General features: G+C 38.3%; 1 protein-coding gene across 4 annotated transcripts in view; it reads left to right on the forward strand.

Moving 5' to 3' along the window:
- Positions 1–10,319: 10,319 nt before the first annotated feature.
- LOC111873694 overlaps positions 10,320–24,710 on the forward strand; it is a 31,058-nt gene continuing 16,667 nt past the window's right edge. For 2 of the 4 annotated variants that reach the window (XM_023868627.2, XM_023868626.2), the window contains exons 1-5: positions 10,320–10,628; positions 12,302–12,664; positions 17,956–18,018; positions 21,022–21,212; positions 23,244–23,359. In XM_023868627.2, coding sequence (XP_023724395.1) covers positions 12,302–12,664; positions 17,956–18,018; positions 21,022–21,212; positions 23,244–23,359 — 733 coding nt within the window. In that variant the 5' untranslated portion in view covers positions 10,320–10,628. Of the gene's footprint in view, positions 10,629–10,779; positions 11,214–12,301; positions 12,665–17,955; positions 18,019–21,021; positions 21,213–23,243; positions 23,360–24,710 lie in introns of those variants that run through there. The other 2 variants (XM_033755169.1, XM_023868628.2) reach the window with 2 other exon arrangements.

A 24,710-nucleotide genomic window follows, 5' to 3' on the forward strand; every position in this document is an offset into this window, starting at 1 on the left:
AAACATGGGGTAGGGGAAATTACAAATTAAATGCCAGTGATATTGTCTGTGGATGCACTTTGCCATGGGGAATATTAATTTTGTATTTAGGGAGGTGGGGTTTGTGAAATGTTGCATATCTATGTGATGCAGGCTGAGTAAGGAAGGCTTATAAGTAACACCTCACATAGGGTCTGAACATGGAATTAATCTAAGGACTAATGTGCGTTGTGGATTATCAGAATATTTTTTAGGGGATGAACTTCGTGAGGTGTATTGAGGACAATAGTAAAGTACCAAGGACATGTCAGTCACAGGAGAGGAATATTAAGATGGATGTTGGGAGAAATGGAGCCAAGGGGGGGGGGATCTGGGCAGGATTCTTTTATTATTTTTATTGGGGTGAGAGACCATTTGGCTACTTGTAGCGTATTGTACCAATCCTAGATGATGGTGATTGTAGAGAAATTGGCGGAACGAAGATTGGCAGGGGAAATCGATGTACTTTGAGAAAATCTGCTCTAGGGCCACTTTTGTGTCCACGACAAATCACATGTGATGAGACCTGGGAAACTAGCATAGGAGTTGCGTAGTTCAGAATAAGGAACAATGATTCTGTGAGAAGAATGCAGTGAGGTCGCGGGTGCCATGAAATGGTAATTTCTTCGGTCACTGAGCAGCTGTTTGTAGAGAGTCAGCACAGTGAAATTGGTCCTGATGTATGCCATCAGTGTAGAAATTCCGTACCTCTAGACCAGGCATGTCAAACTCAACTTGTACAGAGGGCCACCTCAGACCTATAAATAATAGTCCAGGGCTGCACTTCAAAATAAAAATATACATTAGATTTTGATACAAGAAATTTAATTCTATTTATTATTTAGGAATAATTTCAATATATTATTACCTAAAGTCACATATTTTACAGTTTTAAAAAGCAAGAGAATGCCATTTTTGACAAGTATCAAACAACTTTTCAATATGTAAAAAGAGAGATTACACAAGAAAATATGTTAGAAATAGCAAAACATTGAATTTCCTGTAGCCTGCTAATTTATGTCTGCCCGAGACTTCTTGTCTTCTGGTTTGCTGGAAAATTTTCTTTACAAAAAATATTTCTACTAAAATTCTAATATTGATTTTAATATCAATTAGCTCTAAAAGTTGAGGTGTGGCTATGGGGGCCTCATGTTTGACACGGCTGCTCTAGACGATAATGAATTTTGTGGCCATAAACATACAGGTAGGAGGTTATAACACGCTGTGGAGATTTCTCTGTGGTCAGGGACCATGCAACAGTGCAAATCAGTTGAAATTAAATTTTCCGTTGGTATAATCAAGCCTGTTAGCACATTTTTGCTGAAAGAAAATTCAGAGTTTCGGTCTAAGGCAAAACGTTTGCGCCAGGAGAAAAGGAGTGCCACGCATTGTACAGCGTATGTATAAATGAACCTCCCCCTTACTCACTCATGGAGCCGAGCCCTTCTGGAGGAGCTGCCAATTCTGCAGCCACTCAAGAATTGCCCAGAATTTTATGGAACCCAAAGGTTCATTACCGTGTTCACAAGAGCCCTCCAGTGGTCCCTATCCTGAGCCAGATCTATCCAATCCATACCATCCCATCCTCTCTCTAAGATCCATTCTAATATTGTCCACCTACGCCTTGGTCTTCCCTGTGGTCTCTTTCCACCTGGCTTTCCCACCAATATCCTATACGCGTTCCTCATCGCCCCCCATTCGTGCTACATGACCTGTGCACCTAATCCTCCTTGACTTGATGATACTAATTATACTTGGAGGAGAGTACACGTTATGAAGCTCCTCATTATGCAGTTTTCTCCAGCAACAATATTGTATTTGCGTTAGCAAAATTATGTGTTCTAGTTTTGAAATGCGGTTTTGTTACGTCACATCAACTGCTTTGTGCTCACGCGTGTATGTGTAGCTGCGTGATATCAAGGTTGGGCTGACACTTCGTTGCTTTCCATGAGGTTTTAGTCTCGAGTGTTCAGGTTTTACTCCACAGATGGCGCTAAGCGTTTATTTCATTTTTTCTTGTTCCCTCATGCAGATATAGCTTGGTCCTAACTGCTTAAATAGCTGCGTGATATCAAGGTTGGGCTGACACTTCGTAGCTTTCCATGAGGTTTTAGTCGCGAGTGTTCAGGTTTTATTCCAGAGATGGCGCAAGGTTTTTATTTATTTATTTTTGTTTAACTCCCGCTGATTTAGCTTGGTCTGAAGTGCTTAAATAGATGAGTGATAGGCAGACTGGGCTGACATTCAGTGACTTCCTATGAGGTTATAGTCTTGAGTGTTCAGGTTTTATTCTGCAGATAGTTCCAACTTTTTATTTTGCGCTGTTTTAGGTTGCTCCCACGTGATTGATCTGTAACGGCCGAAGTGCTCCGATCTAGCCAGTAATAACTATGATCGTCGTGGCCGAAGTATCCCGTTTTGGACAGTCCAGAATTTAAACTTCACTAGTAGAAGCGCATGCCGGTCTAAGGCATGTACTGTCTTTGCTTGCGTGGAAACCGGGATCGTGGGTTCGAATCCCAGTCAGGGCATGGATGTTTAGTTTGTGTGTGTGCGTTTTTCTGTGTTTGTGTATAGGTAGAGGCCTTGCGACGAGCTGATCACCAGCCCAAGGAGGCCTATCGAATGTGTAAGTTCTAGAAGATCTAGAAAAACAGAAGTGAACGGAGAAGTTCATGGAGGTAGGCCTAGGCCCACTGGGGCTGTAGTGCCAAGGAAAAAAGTGGAAGCGCATGCACAGTCCTAAATATTTATTCTTAAATGTAGTAATTACCAGACAGACTTGTGTAAAACCATAATAGAGGAATTAAATGGATACCTAAGTGAACAACAACAAAAAAGAATATATGTATGAGTTATGGCCAAACTCGTCCACGAGCCAGTACTTTTATTGCAGATTCTGCAGATAATTGTGTTAAAAATATATAGTAAAGTTTCAATGTACATATCTTTTGTGATCTGCTTGATGTATATATAGGCTGAAATGAAACTACAGAATTCGATGTCACTATGAACGCATAGAAAACAGATCGCACTCTGTATCTCAAGCACGATGCAACTGTCTGTTCACGACCTTAGAAAGGGCAATAATCTCTTGCAGCTATAACGGAAGGTCTTAGCACTGAAGAAGGGAACCCCCTAGCTTTCTCTTGAATAGCCATTCTTTCATTCTTCTTCACTCAAAAGATTCGAAAATCTGAAGAGTGTAAGCAGTGCTAGCAGAGGACCACATGATTTTATTGCTTCCATCTGTTTTATGACTCCAGGGACTGCTAAATTTGTCAAGTGTTACAAACAGAAACGAATTTATAATGCAGAACAAGTCTGTGAAGAACTGAGAAACCATCTTTGCAGTACTCATCAAAATTAAAAGACAAAAAATTGAAAATAGAGTATAATTTGTATACAAAATGTTAAGTCTTCCGTTATAATATGCGACACTATATTCTTTGCTGATAGAAAGAAAGTTAATTCCATCTATTTATCATAAAAATTAAGTTGGATACAGCATTTTTAAACACGATGCTTAAAGTTATTTAAACGCTCTAACAGGAACGGACATTTAAACGCAGAGTAGCAGCGGACATTTAAATAAACTCCGGCCAGCTCAACCTTAGCACCATTCAGAAGTCCGGCGTTTGAAGGTTAAATTGCTGAGTAATATCAAGGGTGGCCGGTGGTTTAGAGGTGAAGTGTATGGTTTAGAAGTTATGTGGTTCGAAGACATGACTACTTTTGTGAAAAAAAAAAAGAATGTAAGAAATTTGTGCATGTAGGAAGCTAGTGGTACTATATGAGGAAGGTGAAGTTAACAAATTTGTATAGATCTGGTGGTACGTGGGTAAGACATCGACGAAGTATTTGGAAGGTACGGGGTTCGAGGCCACGGTGTCTTTTGTCAATAGAAATTGAAAAGTGAATAAATAAATATGATTTTTCTGCAGCTATAAACCAAGTCGTATAATATAAGGACGATCGCAGAAAACAGTAGGATAGATGTTCTGGTGGTCTAGCGGTAAGGCACCGGCGTTGTAAATATAAGGTTCGTGGTTCGAAAACACATGTACTTTTGTAATGAGATTTTTATGGAATTATATAGCGACATGTAATATAAGAGGAAGATTAAAGCTCAAAAATTTCCGTGGCATCTGTGGCCTATTGGTAAAACACCGGCGTAGTGAACAAGAGTTCAAAACCAAGTATAGTTTTGTGATTTAGAAAGTAAGTTAATTCATTTTTCTGCAATTATAACCTAAGATGTAGCTTAAGAGGATGATTAAAGAAAATGAATTTCAGTGGTGCTGCTGGTTTTGGGGGTAAGACATCAGCTTAGTGTTCAGAAGGTCCCTGGTTCAAAACCAGTAGGATTTTTATGAAAAGAAAATTAAAAGAAGAAAACCAACGGAAGTGCAAGAAGTGAAGAGATAAGAGATAAGGTGTGGGGGGGCGAGGGAGGGTAGAATTTTTTTTTGCGTCCGCTTCATTAAGACACTCAACCTGAGCGGGTTTTATTAAAATCCACATGGGATCAAAAAGAAAAAAATTTTGGCCGACCATCCGCCCACCAACCACCCACCCTTAGGGGGTGACTTTGGCTTATTCATTTGAGACCAAATTCTATGAGCAAGAGTTAGCAAGAAAATGTAATATAACTACAGCGCATTCTGTTGACTAAAACCTCATGGAAAGCCACGAAGTGAAGTATACAATGTAACATCTTACTTTCTTATGAGCTCACTTACTGGGCTGTGCCAAGCCGCTCCTCCAAAAATTCATTTTTTAGGACTAGGGCGCAAGTCACTGAGGATGAGATCATGGAAGCATGGCAGCCAACACATGCCCACCCTTACGGTGATGCAGGATTGTCATCGCTCGATACCAAACTACATTAGCAAGAGTTAACGAAGAATTAATAAACACTGCAGAGCCATCTGTGGATTGAAACCTGAATGTTGATGTAATGTTGATTACATTACTCCACAGGTTCAGGTTTGAATTCACAGATGGCACTGCAGTGTTTATTAATTCTTCGTTAACTCTTGCTAATGTAGTTTGGTATCGAGCGATGACAATCCTGCATCACCGTAAGGGTGGGCATGTGTTGGCTGCCATGCTTCCATGATCTCATCCTCAGTGACTTGCGCCCTAGTCCTAAAAAATGAATTTTTAGAGGAGCGGCTTGGCACAGCCCAGTAAGTGAGCTCATAAGAAAGTAAGATGTTACATTGTATACTTCACTTCGTGGCTTTCCATGAGGTTTTAGTCAACAGAATGCGCTGTAGTTATATTACATTTTCCTGCTAACTCTCGCTCATAGAATATGGTCTCAAATGAATAAGTCAAAGTCACCCCCTAAGGGTGGGTGGTTGGTGGCTGGATGGTGGGCCAAATTTTTTTTCTTTTTGATCCCATGTGGATTTTAATAAAACCCGCTTAGGTTGAGTGTCTTAATGAAGCGGCCGCAAAAAAAAAAAAATCTACCCTCCCTCGCCCCCCACACCTTATCTCTATCTCTTCACTTCTTGCACTGCCGTTGGTTTTCTTCGTTTATTTTTTTTCACAAAAATCCTACTGGTTTTGAACCACGGACCTTCTGAACACTAAGCTGATGTCTTACCCCCCAGACCACCAACACCTCTGAAATTTGTTTTCTTTAATCTTCCTCTTAAGCTACATCTTCGGTTATAATTCCAGAAAAATCTTATTAACTTCACTTGTATTTTATAAAACTTTCGTTGGTTCTGAACCTTGGAACTCCGTGACATTAGGCCAGTATTTTACCAATAGGCCACCAACGCCACTGATTTTTTTTGCCTTTAATCTTCATCTTCTGTTACATCTCGCTATATAATTCCATAAAAATCTCATTACAAAAATACATGTGTTTTCGAACCACGAACCTTATATTTACAGCGCCGGTGCCTTACCACTAGACCACCAGAACATGTATGTTGCAGCTGTCTGCGATCCTATACGTATATACGTATAAGTTATGCTCAAACTCATCCACGAGCCAGTACTTTTATTGCTGATTCTGCAGATTAATGTGTTAAAAATATATAGTAAAATTCGATGTACACGTCTTTTTTTGTATATATATACATACGTGTATCTATAAACTACAGAATTCGATGTCACTATGAATGCACAGAAAACAGATCGCACTCTGTATCTCAGCCACGATGCTACTGTCTGTTCACGACCTTAGAAAGGGCAATAATCTCTTGCAGGTATAATGGAAGGTCTTAGCACTGTCCCGGGACCCCTCTAGCTCTTTTTCTTGAATAGCCATTCTTTCATTCTTCTGTCCTTCAGTCAAACGATTCGAAAATCTGAAGGGTGTATCAAGATGTAAGTTTTCCCACCAGAGAACCAAATGATTTTATTCCTTCCATCTGTTATATGTCTCCAGGGACTGCTAAATTTGTCAAGTGTTACAAACAGAAATGAGGGCATAATGTATCTAACTCAATTTTTATGATAAATGGATGGAATTGACTTTGTATCAGCAAAGAACATAGTGTCGCATATTATAAAAGAAGATCTTTTGTTATAATTACAGAAAAATCATATTAACTACATTTGTATTTTATAAAACTTTCGCTGGTTCTGAATCTCGGAACTTCTGCACATTAGGCCAGTGTCCTACCCATAGGCCACCGATGCCGCAGAAATTTTTGACCTTTATCCTCCACTTATGTTAAATCTCGCTATACAATTCCATAAAAATATCATTGCAAAAATTTTTGTGTTCTCGAACCACGGACCTTTTATTCACAACGCCGGTGCCTCACCTCTAGACCACGAGAACATCGATGTTAGAGCCTTCTGCGATCCTCCTCATATTCTATGACTCGATTTATAGCCGTAGAAAAATCGTATTTATTTATTCACTTTTCAATTTCTATTGACAAAAGACACCGTGGTCTCGAACCCGGTACATTCCCAATACTACGCCAATGTCTTACCCATGTACCACCAGATCTACACAAATTTGTTACCTTCACCTTCCTCATATAGTACTACTTGCTTTCTACATGCACACATTCCCCCCCCCCCACAAAAATAGTTGTCTTCGAACCACGTAACTTCTAAACCATAAACTAGTGCCTTACCAAAGGCCCACCATGGTTATGACAACTATTCGTCTCCGTCTTCCAAGTATCCCACCGCTTCTTTTCTACAAAATTCCTCTTTACTTCTTGCTTCGTTTCAAAGTCATTTTACGACTGACTGCTGGTAAGTCACCCTTCTTTACTCTCAGTCGCATATACATAGGTGCCAGCAGCAAATACCTAGATATACCTAGATATCGTACACTAGTATTTTTGATGGGGCCAGGGGGGAGTTCATTTGTACATACACTGTACAATGCGTGGCACTCCTTTTCTGTAGGCGCAAACGTTTTGCCTTCGACCGAAACTCTTAATTTTCTCGCGGCAAACATGTGCTAACCGATTTCATTATACTAACGGAAATTTTAATTTGAACTTATGCACACTGTTGTATGGTCCCTGGCCACACAGAAATCTCCACTGCGTCTTGTGGCCATCCACCTCTACATTTACGGCCATGAAATTCATTATTGCCTACAGGTACCAAATTCTACATTAATGTCATACTTCAAGACCAAATTCATTGTGCCTACTCCCAGCAAACAGCTGCTCAGTGCCCGAAGAAATTACCATTTCATAGAACCCGCGACCTCTTTACATTATTCTCACAGAACTCATTGCCCCTTATTCTCAACTACACTTCTCCTGCTCTAGCTTCCCGGGCCATGGCATGTGGGATTTGTGGTGGACACAATGTGGCACTTGGACTGATTTTCTCCAAGTACTTCGATTTCCCCTGTCAATCTTCGTTCCATCAACTGCTCTACTATCACAATCATCTAGGATTGGTACAATAAGCTACAACTAGCCAAAGTACCAAATGGTCTCTCACTCCAATAAAAATAATTATAAAAGAATCCTGTCCACACCCCGCCACCTTGGCTCCATTTCTCCCAACACTCATCTAAATATTCTATTTGTATCCCCAACAGATCCTTCAATTTATCCTACCAAAATACCCTTTGTATTCCTCTCCTCTGACTGACATGCCCTTGGTTGTTTACTGTTGTTATCTTCAAGTAATTAAATTTCAACAGAAAATTGTGTGGGAAATTGTTTTCTGACACACATGGATCTTGTTTATGTGTAGGTAAGAATGAAGAGGCATTACTTTGTAATTGACTTGCAAAGTTCAGGTTATCCACCTCAGTGTGGAGCAGAATCAGTATCAGGGTTGAATGTGGGTCGGACTATTTATGTAATTTCTTTACCTCTTTTCATTTTCGTTACATTGTTGTTCACTTCTGTTGTTATACGTGTATTCCTTCTCTTACACATGTCACTTAAGTCTTTCCTGTTCTTGTGTCATATAACGTAGTGAAATTAAAAATGCCCTTTCTGTTGTAATACCAATGGATACTAGGGGCACTTTCCCTAGTGATGGAGCAAGGGTGTGAAGATGACTATTCACCTCCATCCAATACCAAAATCATGGGAGCCATCCATTTACTTCCCCATACATTATCATGAAAGATGCTTAATTAATTAAGTGCAGGGACAACCTTACCTTTTTAACTGTCCATTCTGATACAGTAAAAAATTACAATGACAGAATCTAAGATTTAATTACTTGAAAGGAATTGTCTGGTATCTTATGCAAAACAGTTTCTTGTACAGTTAATGTGGATTAATTTACCACAGATATATAATTTTATTCACATGCAGCTGCGTATAGCATGGGTATCTTATTGAAAATGCAGATGTGAGGTGTTTCATATGTTTGTAATATTAAGACATCCACATGCTATAGGCTTGTTTCATATTGGCTAATGACAATACATGTCTACAGCTGTCAAATAATAACAAAATACACTCTAATTAAAAGTGGAGTCTGGGTAGCTCAGTTTGTATAGTGGCAGGCTATGAGCTGGATGACTTGGTTTCGATTCCCAGTAGGAGAAAGACGTTTTTCCCTACTTCATAGCATCCAGGTTGGCTTTGGTGCCCATCTAGCTTCCAATCCAGTAGGTAATGGAGGCTTCTTCTCCAGATGGTAAAGCGGCCTTGGGCATGAAGCTAACCACTCACCTCCATCTAGTGTCAAGGTCATGAATGATGGAGCTACACCTCCACTCCCCCATATTTCTTCATGTTATGGTGCCTAATTAATTAAGCACAGGAACAATTTTACCTGTATTTAATAAGGATATGAAACCTTATGGCACTATACTGAGGCAATGGAAGGAATTCCTATGTATGACAATGTTGATGGCCATCAAGGCTTTACATTCTCTGCCTACTGTTTTCTTTCCCCTCACGCCCCTCTGGCATACACCATCCAGTGCAAAGAGTTGAGTCGCTATCAGAGAATATTAAACAGAGTTCTGGTAGGAAAAATTAAGAAAAAGACCGTATGAAAGACTAAGTTATGGGAGGATATTAATAAAATTAATCTTAAAAATTAGGATGTGAGGCTATGGACTGGATTTATCTGGCTTAGGATAGGAACCAATGGTGGAGTCTTGTGGACATAGTTTCATTACATACTATAAATTTCTTGAGTAGCTCAGTAACTATTGACTTCCCAAGAGGAACTCAACTTCACTCAAATAATAGGTTAATTAGTTTAATTCTATTCATTACTTGTACATTTGAAGTGAATAGAAAGCCATGATCCTCATAGGATCTAGTGTAAGTGGTGAACAAAAGTCGTGTTTTCCAGTAAAGATGTCTATGATCAAAACTTATTTTTATTCAATTTCCATACTTCAGCTGCCCTCAGAGATTAAGAATACTAATCTTTTCTGTGTATGATCTATTTTATATTCTTCTGCCTTGAAGATAGCTACAGTAGGTTCCTCCAAAACGTTGCAACCTATTTATTGAACTGTATGGCATTACATATGAGTAAAGCATAATATTCTGTTTTAAATTGATCTCATACATTTCAGGACCAGGAATTTTGTGTTGATGATGTGTATAAAATGATGTTATTTTTAAAAAAAGTCAAGACATTGATGAGGAACTAATGGTCTAAAAATTATTCATTCATTTGATAGGAGTTCTAGTAGTTTAGGTGTTAGCGATCGTGGGGGAAGGGGGGGAGGTCGATTAGTTGCTAACCTTATTTCCCAATGAGCTACTGCTACCCGAGTCAATGCCGTCACCGTGATGTTAACTATCCTTGCCGGATAGGTAGCAGCACTATGTAGATGAGGGGGGTGGAAATAGCAGCGATCAAGTACGATCTAGTACCTTCGCAATTTTGGGATGTGACGCAGTGTAGCCGATAACATCGATTTCTGTTTATGAATTTTGGCGCGGCAATTTTTGTGAATTCGATAGTTTGAAATGGTGTAGAAGTAATCGATAAGTTCTATGTCCTGTGCCCTTACGGCCCTTACATCGAACGTTTTTAGGTCGTAGTATTCGAGGAAGAAATAAGGTGGTGATGTGCTTTATTTTAAAACACTGTTGCCTCTGTAAGTGAAGTACGTATCTTGAATGTGCGGTTGAGTGTCGTAATATTTTCGTCACACGCGCCCCTACGTGAAGGTAAGGGGGTAAATGTCAGTAGAGAAACATACAGAACATTTTTTTTTTGTATCTTCATTTCCTCCATTTCAATATTTGGCTTTATAATGTTATAATTATTTCTCAAAAAAGGAACTCATTTCCAAGGTTATGCCAGAGAAATGCAAGACTATGTATGTATCGAAGAGTGTCTGGATTGGTGTATTAAATTATTTAAAATTGGTGCATTTCAAAGGCTAATTTGCTTTAGTTTCCCCTTGTAATTACCCTCCGAAATATTTGTAATCCTGGATTGTGATGGGCTAGCTGAAATGAAACTACAGTGGTCTTCTTCAATTGGGTCCCCAGATTGTGTAAATGACAGTGATTCATGTGCAAACATAACGAACTTGGTCTCTGACATATTTGTAAAATATTCTCACATTTAAAACTAGGACAGTGGCAAAGTAAATAACACACTTGCTTTAAGTGTGGTTTAAAGTTATTTAAATTTTGGAACCGCGGTCAACAAACAGCTGACCTTGGGAGAACACCTAAGAGGAAGAGAAAACATGGGAGGAAACTGAGGAGGAAGAGTTTTGGGAGCTTGAGAGGCTTGATTCATAGGCAAGTTATGTAAAAGTAGAAGTACCAGAGGAAGAAGGAGACAATACTGTGCAAGTCTGGATTTGACAATAATAATGAGACTCAAAGAGTAGATTTTAATTATTACTGAAACAAACTTGACACTACACAGTCTGAGATACTGACAGAGTCATTAAATAAACCACATATAAATAAGACAGTGAAATATATACTGGTTATCCTGAGTCACTTGAGTATTTGCAGAGGCATTTTTTTTTTCATTGGTTGCATCCTATTGTGTGTCTCAGACAATATAAATATAGTAACTATGCAACCGTCAGCAAAACAAATATTTCAGTATTACATTTAGATTTTTACTGCGACATGTTTCGGTCATGCATGACCATCATCAGGCAGGAATATGTATAGTTATTGAAATGCTGATACGGATCCTTAGTAGTGCAACACATCGTATTAAATGTTAACATAAAAACTTTGCTTCAGATTAGTGTATAGTTAAAATAGCAAATACATGATTTTTATATAAAAAAATAAAATAAAAGATAGAATAAAGATGTACTATATATAAAATGTTGAAAATATATTAAAATTATGTTATAAGTATATAAAAGGTACAAACAGCTATATATAGGGTTAGGGATCTGTATGCCAACTAGAATTTTATTTTAAGGAGATAACCTGCTACAGTGTAGAATTGGGCATGTATGTTGTGTAAGACTAGTTGCAGAAAATTCTTCAAGAGTTGGTTTGAAATTTCATAGCTTTCAAAATTGTCTAGATGTAACAGGATCCTGGTTTACTGTGCTTAAACAAGCAGGTTGCATTCATGTGGGTGAGTGTTAGCAAAATACAAAGTGTTCCAGAATAATGTTTTTACATTTCTTATGCTTTCTCCCTTTATTTCTATTATGCCAGTAGCATAAATTTACGGTGGTGAGCAAAAACAGTAGTTCAGAAATATCAAGCTGCTCTTATTGGATATATCCAAAATAATTGCCATTAACACCCAAACACAGTTTACAACTCTGAACACTGGAATTACAGACAGTCTCAGTGTGGTAACATTCTGGGAGAATCTGTAGTAATGAGTGAATTTTATGTGGTTTCAGATGTCATTGCCAACTAAAGATGTCAAAATGAACAAAAAACTGAAAGGTACACAGAGAGTTGAAGCTTCAGGAAGTAGTCAGAGGAGTATTTCTGCCCCAGTACCAAATAAGAGTAAAAATGTACCACTCCTGGTTGCAACTAGGGGCAAGAGCCAAACAAAGAAATCTAAGACTCCCTTAAAAAGAACAAGTGTTAGAAAACATTGTCACTCTGGCTTTCGTACTTTTCTGGATGTTAGTTTGATGAATGCAGCAGGTTCTCCAGTATCAAGAATCTTGCCTACAGAGGAATTGCTCCCAAATTTTTATCATCAGAGCTTCCATATAGCTCGATGGAGAAAATGGATGTCAGAAACACCCAAGGTATAGATTTCAATGTGTCTGTGAGAATAGCTTACTTACTTACTTACTCATGGAGCTGAGCCCTTCAGGAGGAGCTGCCAATTCTGCAGCTGCTCAAGAATTTCCCAGCATTTTATGGAACCCGAAGGTTCATTACCGTGTTCACAAGAGCCCTCCACTGGTCCCTATCCTCAGCCAGATCACTCCATTCCATCCCATCCTGTCTGAGATCCATTTTAATATTGTTCACCCACATATGCCTTGGTCTTTCCAGTGGTATCTTTCCTTCTGGCTTTCCCACCATTATCCTGTATGCATTCCTTGTCTTCCCCATTTATGCTACATGCCCTGCCCACCTCATCCTCCTTGACTTGATCATTCTGATTATACTTGGAGAAGAGTATAAGTTATGAAGCTCCATATTATACAGTTTTCTCCAACCTCCTGTCACTTCATCTCTCTTTGGTCCAAATATTCTCCTGAACACCCTGTTCTCAAACACCCTCAGTCTTATGTTCCTCCCTTAATGTCAGAGGCCAAGTTTCACAGTCATACAGAAACACAGACAAAATTATAGTTTTGTATATTCTAATTTTTATGTTTTTGGACAGCAGACGAGAAGACAAAAGGTTCTGGACTGTGTGGTAGCAAGCATTACCCAAGTTCACTATCCTCTTAATTTCCTCCTGAATCAGGTTTTGGTTTGTTATCGTTGTTCCCAAATATCTGAACTGTGGCAACATTTTCAGAACATCTGTATCTTATCTGTATGTCATGATTTTGCCCTGCATTTTGGTGATGATACAGCAACATATACTTAGTTTTCTCTGTATTTACTTCTAGAGCAACCTCCTTACTCATGTCAATTAAAGTTTGTGTGTTTTTTAAAAAGCTAAATAGTTCTGCTCAGTGTTACTGGTTAAGATGTTCTTATTTCAGTTATCTGTGCCCTTACATGTTTCGGTCTTCAGAGGGACACCTTTACATCAATACAGTTAGAAGCCACTATTACAGTACATGTTCTAAAAGTTAAAATATATACATACAATATAAATAATATACATTTAACTTTTAGAACATGGACTGTAATAGTGGCTTCTAACTGTACTGATGTAAAGGTGTCTCTCTGAAGATCGAAACATGTAAGGGCGTGAATAATTGAAATAAAATCTTAACCAGTCACACTGACTAGAACTATTTAGTGTTTTCATAATATTAGTGTGACGGACCAGAATGAAACAAATCAAATTCATTGTCTGTTTCTCTTTATGGTATCTGTATTATCACCCAGTAGATTCACGTCGTCAGCATAGACCAACAGCTGATGTGTCCCATTTAATTTCAGTCCCACCTGGTTTTCCTGGACCTTCCAAATGGCATATTCTAAAGCGAAGTTGAAAAGGAGTGGTGATAAAGCGTCTCCTTGTTTTAGACCATTCTGGATAGGAAATTTATCAGACAACTGTTTACCTATATAGACTTTACCATACGTTTCGTTTTAACACATTTAGTCAGCCTAATCAGTTTCATGGGTTTCCCAAACTCAATCAGAATATTGTACAATACTTCCCTCCTAACTGAATCATAGGCTTTCTTGAAGTCAATGAATAGCTCATGTACTATGTAAGTTTTGAGGTTTTCACGGCGATGACTATGAAGAAAGTTGACTTCTGGGTTTAGGCGCCATGTATTCTTCGTTTTGGCTGACGTTTCGGAGGAATGTCGGCCAAAACGAAGAATACACAGCGCCTAAACCCAGAAGACGACTTTCTTCAGCTGATGTACTGTCTCATTGTACTCCCATTTTTTCTCCAGTATTTGACAAATGCAAAAGATCTGATCTGAAGTTGATCTGCTACATCTAAGCCCACACTGATGATCCCCAATAATTTCATCTATATATGGACTTAACCTTGAGAGAAGAATGTTGGATAAAATATTGTATGAAGTTGATAGCAGTGATATCCCCTGATAATTACTACAGTCAGTTTATCACCCTTCTTGTGAACCGGTACAGTAATAGACTCATTCCACTGATCAGGCAATTTTCCGTTATACCAAATAGAATTAATTAGCTTATTGATCTTAGAATGTAATATTTCACCTCCTGCTTGAATAAGTTCTGCTGGAATTTGATCACTACCTGGCGATTTACACCTTTTCAATTTTGCAATAGCAGTGTCAACCTCAGAAAGGCTAGGATCAGATACTAACAGCACAGCTGTATGTATTTTTATCTGCCTAACAGCACTGACCTTATGTACATTCAATAACTGTGAGTAGTAGTTCTTCCACCTATTCAAAATGTCATGGGAATCTGCAAGCAGATCATTCTCATCCTTCACTAAGTTACTGCTAGGTTGGTAACCCCTCTTAAAGTCATTTATTCCTCTATACAGGTCTCTAATGTTCTTGTTCTTACTGTCCATTGCAAGTTCATTGATTCTTTCTTTCAGATATTCCCTCTTTATTCCTGAAATGCCTGCTGGTTTCACATCTTATATTGTTCAGATTATCCCCATTTATTTTGCTTTGATTCCATAACCACTGCAGTTTGGCTCTTTTCCTTTGGTCTCATAATTTTGAGCATCATCTGTTGAGCCATAGCTTATGCTTCTTCAGTACATAATAACCTAGTCTGTCTTTTGGAGAAATTTTTATATTCTCTCTAATAGTTTCCCAAAATTTTTAACATCCACCTCAATGTCTTAAGTTTTCTAAAGCTTCAAACCAATTTGAGATTTCAACAGGATACTGCTCCTTATCCTCTACCTCTTTTAATTTCTTGAGATTGAACCTCTCCTTATGAACTCTATGCATTGTTTGCTCACTCGCCAGTTTTTCTCTAACCTTTGCCACCACCAGGTATTGGTTAGTATCACAATCTGCTGCCTTGAATGATCGGAGATCAAGTATACTTGAATGCTGTCTCCTGTTGATCAAAATATGGTTGATCTCATTGTGTATCTTCCCATCAGGAGATGTCCCAGTAAATTTATGGATGTTATAATGTGGGAACATTGTACTTTTGACAGTAAGATTTTTTGATGTTGCAAAGTTTACTACTCTAACTCCATTGTCATCACTAATTTCATGCAAACTCTCATTCCCAATTGTTGGTTTGAAAATGTCTTCCCTCCCTACTTTGGCATTGAAATCTAATAAAATTTTCAAAGGGTACTTCGGGAATTTATCAAATACATGTTCTAGTTCTTCATAGAACTTGTCCTTTATGTCATCAGTTTTATCTTCTGTTGGGGTGTGAACATTCATAACGATGATATCACACCAGCGACCTTTTAGTATTATATATGATCTCCTATCACTAACAAATTCTACCCTCTTAACTGCTGATACGATTCTCTTATGTAAGAAAAAACCTATACCTAATTCATGATTTTCATTCCTCTTTCGTTAGAGAAATGTATATTCGCGTGCTGGTTCGATACCACCTCCGTCCCATCTGACCTCCTGTACTCCCACTAATAGCTAGTAAAATGAATTTAAAAAGCTCAGTGCAGTAACATGCCAGCCTCTCATTCTTTTTTGTTCATGGTTGACTTGAAACACAGGTGTCATGATTCAGCACATATCACTTTAGGTTTGATGTCATGTTGGTGAAAATGCACCACGCATCTGTTTTGTCTCCGTTTTCCTCCTTTTCTCATAGAGTATTTCAGTTTTTAGTGAAGTTAATTTGTGTATAAATGGTCCCATATCCGATTAATTATGACACATGTTTAATAATGTTAGTCTGTAATCCTCAGTACCTAGATGTATTATTTCATTATTAGAAGTGCATTGTAACAATGCATGAACGGTAACTTTCTGCACTTTTGTTTGAGAGATGCTTGGTTCAAATCTGAGATGTGACACTAGCTGCCATGACTAAGGTTTTTTGTGGTTTTCGTCAGTCCCTCCAGTTAAATGCCAGGATGCTACAGTGATTAGGTCACAAATGCTCCCTTTCAAAGCCTTTTGAATTGAATATTCGCTAATCGGCCTACAATTCAACACTGTATGTTTTGAGATACTGAGAGTGTTGTGAAATAAGCTGCAAAAAATTGTTGAACATATTAGGTTTGTTCTTTTCTAAGTTGCTGCAGATAAACAGCTTTTAGATATCAAAGTGGTCCAACCTTCTTCCATAGAATTATAAATATTAAGTTTCTTTTTTTTTTTTATTTGTTTGCTTATTTATTTATTTAATTTATTGATTTATTTATTTTTACATGCTGTTTGGGAACACTTTTCTAGTGAACTCATAGAGTATCTTTATCAGGTTGTCACATTTTACTAATTTGATCTGCTTTCCAGGAAAGAAGAAACAGAACCGTGAACTTTCTCTTCAATAAGCATATTTTTTTTAACCAAGATGTGTACATATGTAGAATACTATAAAAATGTAATTTTCCATCTTTGTTGTTTAAGATTAGACCGCCTCTGTGGTCTAGTGGTCAGAGTTCCTGGCTACGGATCCAGAGGTCTGGGTTCGATTCCTGGCACTACCAGATATTTTCTGAGAAGTAGGGGGTCTGGAATGGGGTCCACTCAGCCTCGTGAGATAATTGAGGAGCTGTTTCAAGGAAATAGCAGCTCTGGTCTAGAAAACTGAAATTAACGGCCGTGGACATTCGTTGCAGTGACCACGCAACTGACCACCATCTGCAAAAGTTGACACTAACTTCGCCAACAAGCGGTGGTTCCTCAGCTGGTATAGTTCGCTAGCTGGCTAAAATCACAGTTTGTTTTGTTTGTTTGTTGTTTAAGATTTGCATGTCTCTAGACCTTATTTCTTGTGTGCTCACTCAATGAATTTTCTAAAGTGAACATGTAACGTAAAAGGCATCCATCCAGATGATTTAACTTTGAAAATGCTTGGGAATATACAGTGAACAGTTTCAGGCAAATTTAATTTTGTTTTTTATTTTCTGGCATAGCCCCAAATTTTTATCAATCTTGAATCAAATTTTGATTTTTCTTAATTCACACATTTTTCACTATGGTGTGCATGTAATGAATTAGAAGGGCAAATAATTTGTCATACTCTGTGTGCTGTGTGCGGTGATTAGCTTTTCAACAGTATATTCATATCTGCAGTAAGCACCAAGGTCAGTAGCCATGCAAAACCACAAAGAATACACATGTTCACTCCAGACTGAAGTACATCTTTCCACCTAAGATTATTATTTTTGCTTTATTGGCCTTTTTTTTTTTGAAACAAAAGTTTATGTTAAGCTGTACTGGCAAGCAGTATTAAAGATTTTACCATTTGAGTGTTAACTGTTTCCTGGTATTTTTCAAATTTTCAGTGGATTGTGGAGATGGGAAGAGAGAGTTTGTGGGCACAAACAAGAGAAAATGATCGCTATACAGTATGTATTAATATTCTTGTGATGAATACTTTCTTAGTTTTAAGTTTAGCAAAGAACTTGAACACACACCAGTGCCCCTAGTACTCTTTTATAAAATTGTATTTACAGGTAATATTCTGTTGCATTATTCGGAAATAAATAGGCTAAAATTATTCTGATGTGTAAGAGTGGAATGGGAGATATTCCCATGAATAAGCATAGAGCTTAAAAATCAGAGAAGAATATTTTATCCAAACTTTTGAAATTGCCTAATCCATTTCATACAATTAAATATTGAGGAAACATGGTATAATAGTTTTATAATTCTAATAGCAATAAGTTTTTTTTTTTATTTTGTGGCACTGTACATATAATTTTCTACAGATGACTTCCTGCCTATCAAGGTCACCCCATAAAATTACTCACTTAGGTGGTAGTTGCTTGCTTCCCACTGCAACAGCCCAGGTTTGATACCAGGTCAGCTCTTGTGTGATTTATGATGGACAAAGTGGCAGTAGGGTGGGTTTTCTCCAAGTACTTATACATCACAGATGTGCAGATGGGCCATCCATAAATATAACTAATATTTGTCAACATTAAGATGTAAACTCCCGTTATACAGGGAGCATCAATGAATTGGGCAATTTGGCAGTGGTGTTTTTTCCTGGATTGGTTGGATTGGGGAGGATGCCACTACTGACACCCAGCAGCCCGCTTCAAAGCGTTTAGTTACAATGGAGCCTTGGACTGGAGCACAAGGTGCTTCTTCTGTGAAAACATTTTACACAAACGGTGACAATTTCGTGATCGCTCAGCTTGAATTTCGAAGAGAGTTTGGTATTCAGTGCAACCGTGCTGTTCCATCTGCCCATGCCATGAAAGTTCAAAACTTTGAGGCTACTGGTTCTACACTAAAGAAGAAACATGGTAGTGTAAAAGCAGCACATACACCCGAGAATGTAGCGGCAGTGAGAGAAGCCATTGAACGCAGTCCATGCCAATCTTTGTGTTGCCACACTACATTACTTGGGCTGTCCAAAGCCAGCTTTCAACGGATTTTGCATAAAGATCTCCACTTCTACCCCTATAAAATTCAAATTACTCATGCACTATACAAACATGATATGAAAACAGAATTGATTTCTGCCCGACTTTTTGCAGTTGATTAATCAAAACCAAGATGTCATTAACAACTTACTGATGAGCGATGAAGCTCATTTCCAATTGTCGGGGTTTGTTAACAAGCAAAATTTCCACTATGGTTAACCACAAACCCCAAAGAAATTTATGAGAGACCACTTCATAGTTCCAAAGTCACAGTATGGTGTGTGATATCTTCGTTTGGAATTATTGGCCCATGCTTCTTTGAAGATGAGTGGGAAAGGGCTGTAACTGTGACTGGACCATGTTATGTTCACATGTTGGAGAGCTTCTTAGCTCCTGGACTTCCTCGTCTTCCAGTCAAGGAAGAAACGTTTTTCCAGCAACATGGGGCTATGTGCCACACCACATGAGCTTCCATGGCAGCTGCGAATAACCTGTTTTTTAACCATGTTATCTCCAGATATGGGGACACCATATGGCCAGCCAGATCACCTGATCTTTCCACATGTTATTTTCTTTCTCTCGGGGGGGGGGGGAATCTGAAATCCAAAGTTTTCAAAGCTCCAGCACCCCACACAGTTCAGGAGTTGAAACATCGAATTCGGAAAGAAGTTGAACAAATTCCCATAGAGATGCTGCAAAGAGTAATGAGTGACTTTAGGAAGAGACTTACCGAGTGCCTATGGCGGAATGGCGGTCATCTGTTGGATGCTATTTTTGGGAAATAGACTTCTGTTGTCATTGAGTTAATTGTGGAAAACCAAATGCCTATATGCTTACACTGTATTCATATGTGTTAGAAACCAAATAAATACAATAGTTTACTGTTCATAACGTTTTTAAAATCGCCCGATTCATTGACACACCCTGTACATTCACAAATAAATATTCTAACGACAGCAAGCATTTGATGTTGAAACACATAACCTTTATTTGATAAATCTCTTGTTTGGCTGAAGCATACATTTGTTTGTTATCATATAGTCTTGTTGGTGGATACCGCCATGTTCCTCCATAATGCTGATTTCCATCTACTAGACTACATGAAATCACAGTACAGAAGAACATAATTTTAACACTCACTGCACTGAAAACTTGAACACTTACAGACCTATTCATATCATGAAATTTGTCACAAATACTCTATGTACCAATTGAAAATAGTTTGTGTAAGATTTGAGGTTCTCACAGTAGTGGTTATGAAGCGTTCTTCTATCTTATGGATTATAACACTGTGTAGTCCATTGAAATTCAACCAGGGCTTTGCTTATCTATATCATGCTGGCTTCTTGCTTGGGTTACTGTTTAACCTGAAGATGGTGGTGACATGTACCTCCAATATGTTGGTTGACTTTCAATAGACTGCGCAGTGTTACATCCCAGAAGATGGAATGTTTTGAAAATAATCTGTATGTCGCATAGACTAAATTCAGTTTTGTAGTAAAGAAATTATCACATCTTTATTGGTGGCTAGAAAGGAAATGAAGATATTTCAGGGCTTGATTCCTGGTAGGGGAAAGAGAATTTTCTATTCTCCATAATCTCCAAACTGGCTCTGGGGTCCATGATATGCAGTGAGTACTGGGGATGAAGCTGACCACTCACCTCCATCTAGTGCTGAGGTTAAAAATGGTGGAGCTATTCCTCCACTCTGCCATAAGTCTTTGTGGCATGGTGCTTAATGAATTAAGTCCAGCGAAAGCTTTACCTCTTGCCTTCACTATACGTGATGTAAGCAGGAAGGAAGAAATATTTGCTAAATGGAAGTCTCGAGCAGAATATTTACAGTTTCACTGAAATGTGTGTTTTGTAATGCCAAAGGGCAATTGTACATGTGCTTGTAGTAGCTGTAATTCTTAGCTAGAAGTCTCTCTTTAGGAGGCACAGACAGTAATTTGTTTGTTTACATTTTTGGTACAGAATGGAGTCAGTAGTAATGATGTGGTTCAGAAATGTGAAGGCACTGAAGATTTAGGAATGAAGGAAATGAACGATGCAAATGAATCAAGAGGACAGGACAGTGAAATGAATGGAAGTTTAACTGAATATAGAGATTGGTCTCTGCAACTAACAGACAGTAATGAACTTCTCATCACAGGGAAAACAAATGAGTGAGTATTACAATACATTATCTGTGTTGTGAAATTCTATAATGCGGATCATACTTTCCCAAGAGCTCCCATGTTATGGGCAGAGATGTGTTTCTACAGAAATGTTTTCTGTTCACATTTGTAATAAAAACACACTTTTTTTACTTATAATAAATAATAATAGGTACACATGTAGCCTTGGAGGTGGGATAGCTCAGCCAGTATAACAACAGGCTACAGGCTGGATGGCCAGGTTTCGATTCCCGGCAGGGGCAAAATTTTTCTCTTCTCCATAGCATCCAGACTGACTCTGATGTCTACCCTGCCTCCTATCCAATGGATACTGGGGGCATCTTCTTTGGAGATAAAGCAGCAGAGGTGTGAAGCTGACCACTCTTCTCTGTCTAGTACCGAAGTCAAGAATGGTGGAGCTCTACCTCCACTCTGCCATATGTCTTCGTGGCATGATGGTTAATTAATTAAGGACAGGAACAAATTTACCTTCTACAAATCTAGCCTAAATGAGGGCACAGTATGCTGCACACAATAAAATTAGATTGTAATGATCTGAATTTCTTAATACATTCGGGTGTTAAAAAATATTTTTGGCTGAATTTGTTGTTGTTTTGGATGTTTTCTTTAAAAAAATCAATATCCCAAATTTATATAAGGACAGATTTGTTGTGTGTGTTATGAATTTTTATATCTAACTTTCTTTGTTCCTGTTGTTCCCACTTGGAGCATAGGACATCAATTAAATGCTTCCTTTCACTTCAGTTTTCCTAATCTAAGGCAGTCGGTAGAGCTCCTTGGATGGGGGATAAGCCCATTGCAAGGCCACTACCTAAACGGGACAATACAAATACAGAATAAATGCAGACAAACATCCATGGCTTCAGTGGGATTTGAACCCACGATCCCAGTGTTCGAGTGGGCGAAGACATTTCATGCCTTAGATTGTGGAACTACTGTGATCAGCTATGAACTTTATGGTCATGCTTTATATTCGTAAAGATGAAACTCCATAACCCAAACATCTGTAATGTGAGGGGTACCTTGTATTTACCTGCAGTAAACATACATAGTAAGTATATTTTTAATAATGGGATCTATTTTGGCAAATACTGGTGTTCAGTTGTTTGTTTGATAAGCTGCTTACTTGGTGAGGTGATGTAAATAAATAAGTAGGTAAACAAACACTTTATGTTTGTTAGAATTTGGTAATTTTTTATGGATTTTAAGTAAATTTAATGAAAATTATGCACGAGAGTAAAATTCTCATAACATCACCCACCTAACACACCCTATTCCTGAAGACAGAGGTAGGAGTTACCACCAAAATGTTGGTAGTACTGCTTACATTTCTTTTTTATTGTAAGTGGGGTGGGACTAAGTCCCTTGTACTGTGGTCACTTCTGGCCTATTGTACCAGCCCCAGATGATAGGTGAGGGTGATTGTGGAGCAACTGGTGGAATGAAGATTGGCAGGGGAAACCGAAGTACTCAGAGAAAACCTGCCCCAGCGCCACTTTGTCCACCACAAATCCCACTTGACCAGACTCGGGATCGAACCTGGGCCACCGCGGTGGGAAGCCAGCAACTAACCGCTTGAGCTATGGCACGGCCGGTACTGCTTACATACACACGATATAAGCAGCCAAGAGCTCAGTAAACAGGATTGTCAAATATGAAATTATTTCGTGTTGTATTAAAATTACTGTATCGATCTGCACACTTGTATTTTTATTAGGAATGAAGTTAAATAAGACAAATGTGTGCAGTACAAGGGAGAGCACAGACAGGGCAATAGTCAGTATCTAGTGAAAAGGCAAACCTGCCAGATTTATCCTTCGGTGTTCATACTGCAAGAGGGCTGGTAGTTTTTGCTGAAGTTCAAATGTTTGCCTGACTGTAGCTCACCACCTGCCACATCGGCCAATTTTGCTGTCACTGTGCACATAAGAAGTTTTTTATGGAATCCCCCGCATTGAAAGCTGTCATTTAAAAAGTACTGTGCGTGCTGTGTCACATCTGAGTTTTGTTTTCTTGCAGGAATACAATACAGCTGTCAAGGGATGTATCATATTGCAAACGGATTGATGCAAATACATTGCTTCATGCTGATGGTTCAATGTATGTACTGACTGGTATGCCAGATCATTTTACAAGTAAGTAGGACATTTAAAAAGTGGAAACATTTGTGTTGATATCATAAACATGACACAATATAGCAAGGATGGTCATCATTTTCGCTCCCTGGTGTCAAGTTACTTACCAATGACAAAAAGTTGACTTAATGAGATAAAGCGTTCTCTTGCTTATCTGCAGTAATGTGAGGGGAGAAATAATGTGGATAATTATAGACAATATATAATTCAAAGTTATGGAAATACCCACAATCCATGCTGCATTCAACCATGAAAATAATTTATTTCTTCCTGGTTGTGCTTGTCATCAGTAAACATCAAGAGATATATCTTTCCAGTAGATGAAGACAGCCCATGTACAGTGGTACTAGGCCAGCACAGAAAGCAACAAAAATAATAGAATGAAAGTTCCAACATGGTAATAAATCATGGTAAAGCATGTCTGGTGCATATTATAGAACTGGCCACACGTACATCATTACAGGAAGCTAATCAGTGATTAAGGAGGTTCTAAAAGTCCTGCAGTTAATCAAGAGTCTACTGTACTCTACTGTACAAGTACTATTGACAAAAGCGGGCATAGTGCAGTAGATTCTATCAAAATGTATTGCCTGAAGAGGCTGAAACATGTAGCCAAACATAGAATGATTATATACACAAGGGTAAGTCTATAAGTAAGTTACAAATGGATATAGAACTTAAACAAATAAGAGTACTGATTTGAAAAATGCTTTTAGTTCTCAACATAATCTCCCTGTACATTGAGGCACTTGTCCCATCGTTTCTCAAGCCCCTGAAAACCAACAAGCTGTAGAAAAGGAAGTCACCACCTGGTTCTGACAGCAGCCCAAAGAATTTTATGCTGCTGGTCTTCATGGGCTTGTGAAACGATGGGACAAGTGCCTCAATGTACAGGGAGATTATGTTGAGCAATAAAAGCATTTTTCAAATCACTACTCATATTTGTTTAAGTTCTATATCCATTTGTAACTTACTTATTGTCTTACCTATGTATATTGACGTTTTAACTGACATTTTAGTGAGTTGAATGTAAGTTTGGTATCATCTGAAATAAAAAGGGTGTTGTATTATAGACGGAAGAGAAGCTACATGAGTTCTACTTCAGTCCAACAGAATGCTGAAATCTAATATTAAGATTAATACCAGTTTGTGATTACTCGAAGTTATACATATAAGTAGCAGAAGTTCATTAAGTGTAACTAACTTAATGAGAGTAACTAAATTACATGTTCTGGGCATTATTCATCATCATCAGGAGATGTAGCCAACACTACAAAAGAATTTTATTATATTGTAACATGTTGCGCAACGGAGAACCCCTCCTTACCCAGCTGAAACGTGGCAACTCAGG

This window comes from Cryptotermes secundus, unplaced genomic scaffold, assembly GCF_002891405.2.
Source record: "Cryptotermes secundus unplaced genomic scaffold, Csec_1.0 scaffold4611, whole genome shotgun sequence".
Taxonomy (NCBI): domain Eukaryota; kingdom Metazoa; phylum Arthropoda; class Insecta; order Blattodea; family Kalotermitidae; genus Cryptotermes; species Cryptotermes secundus.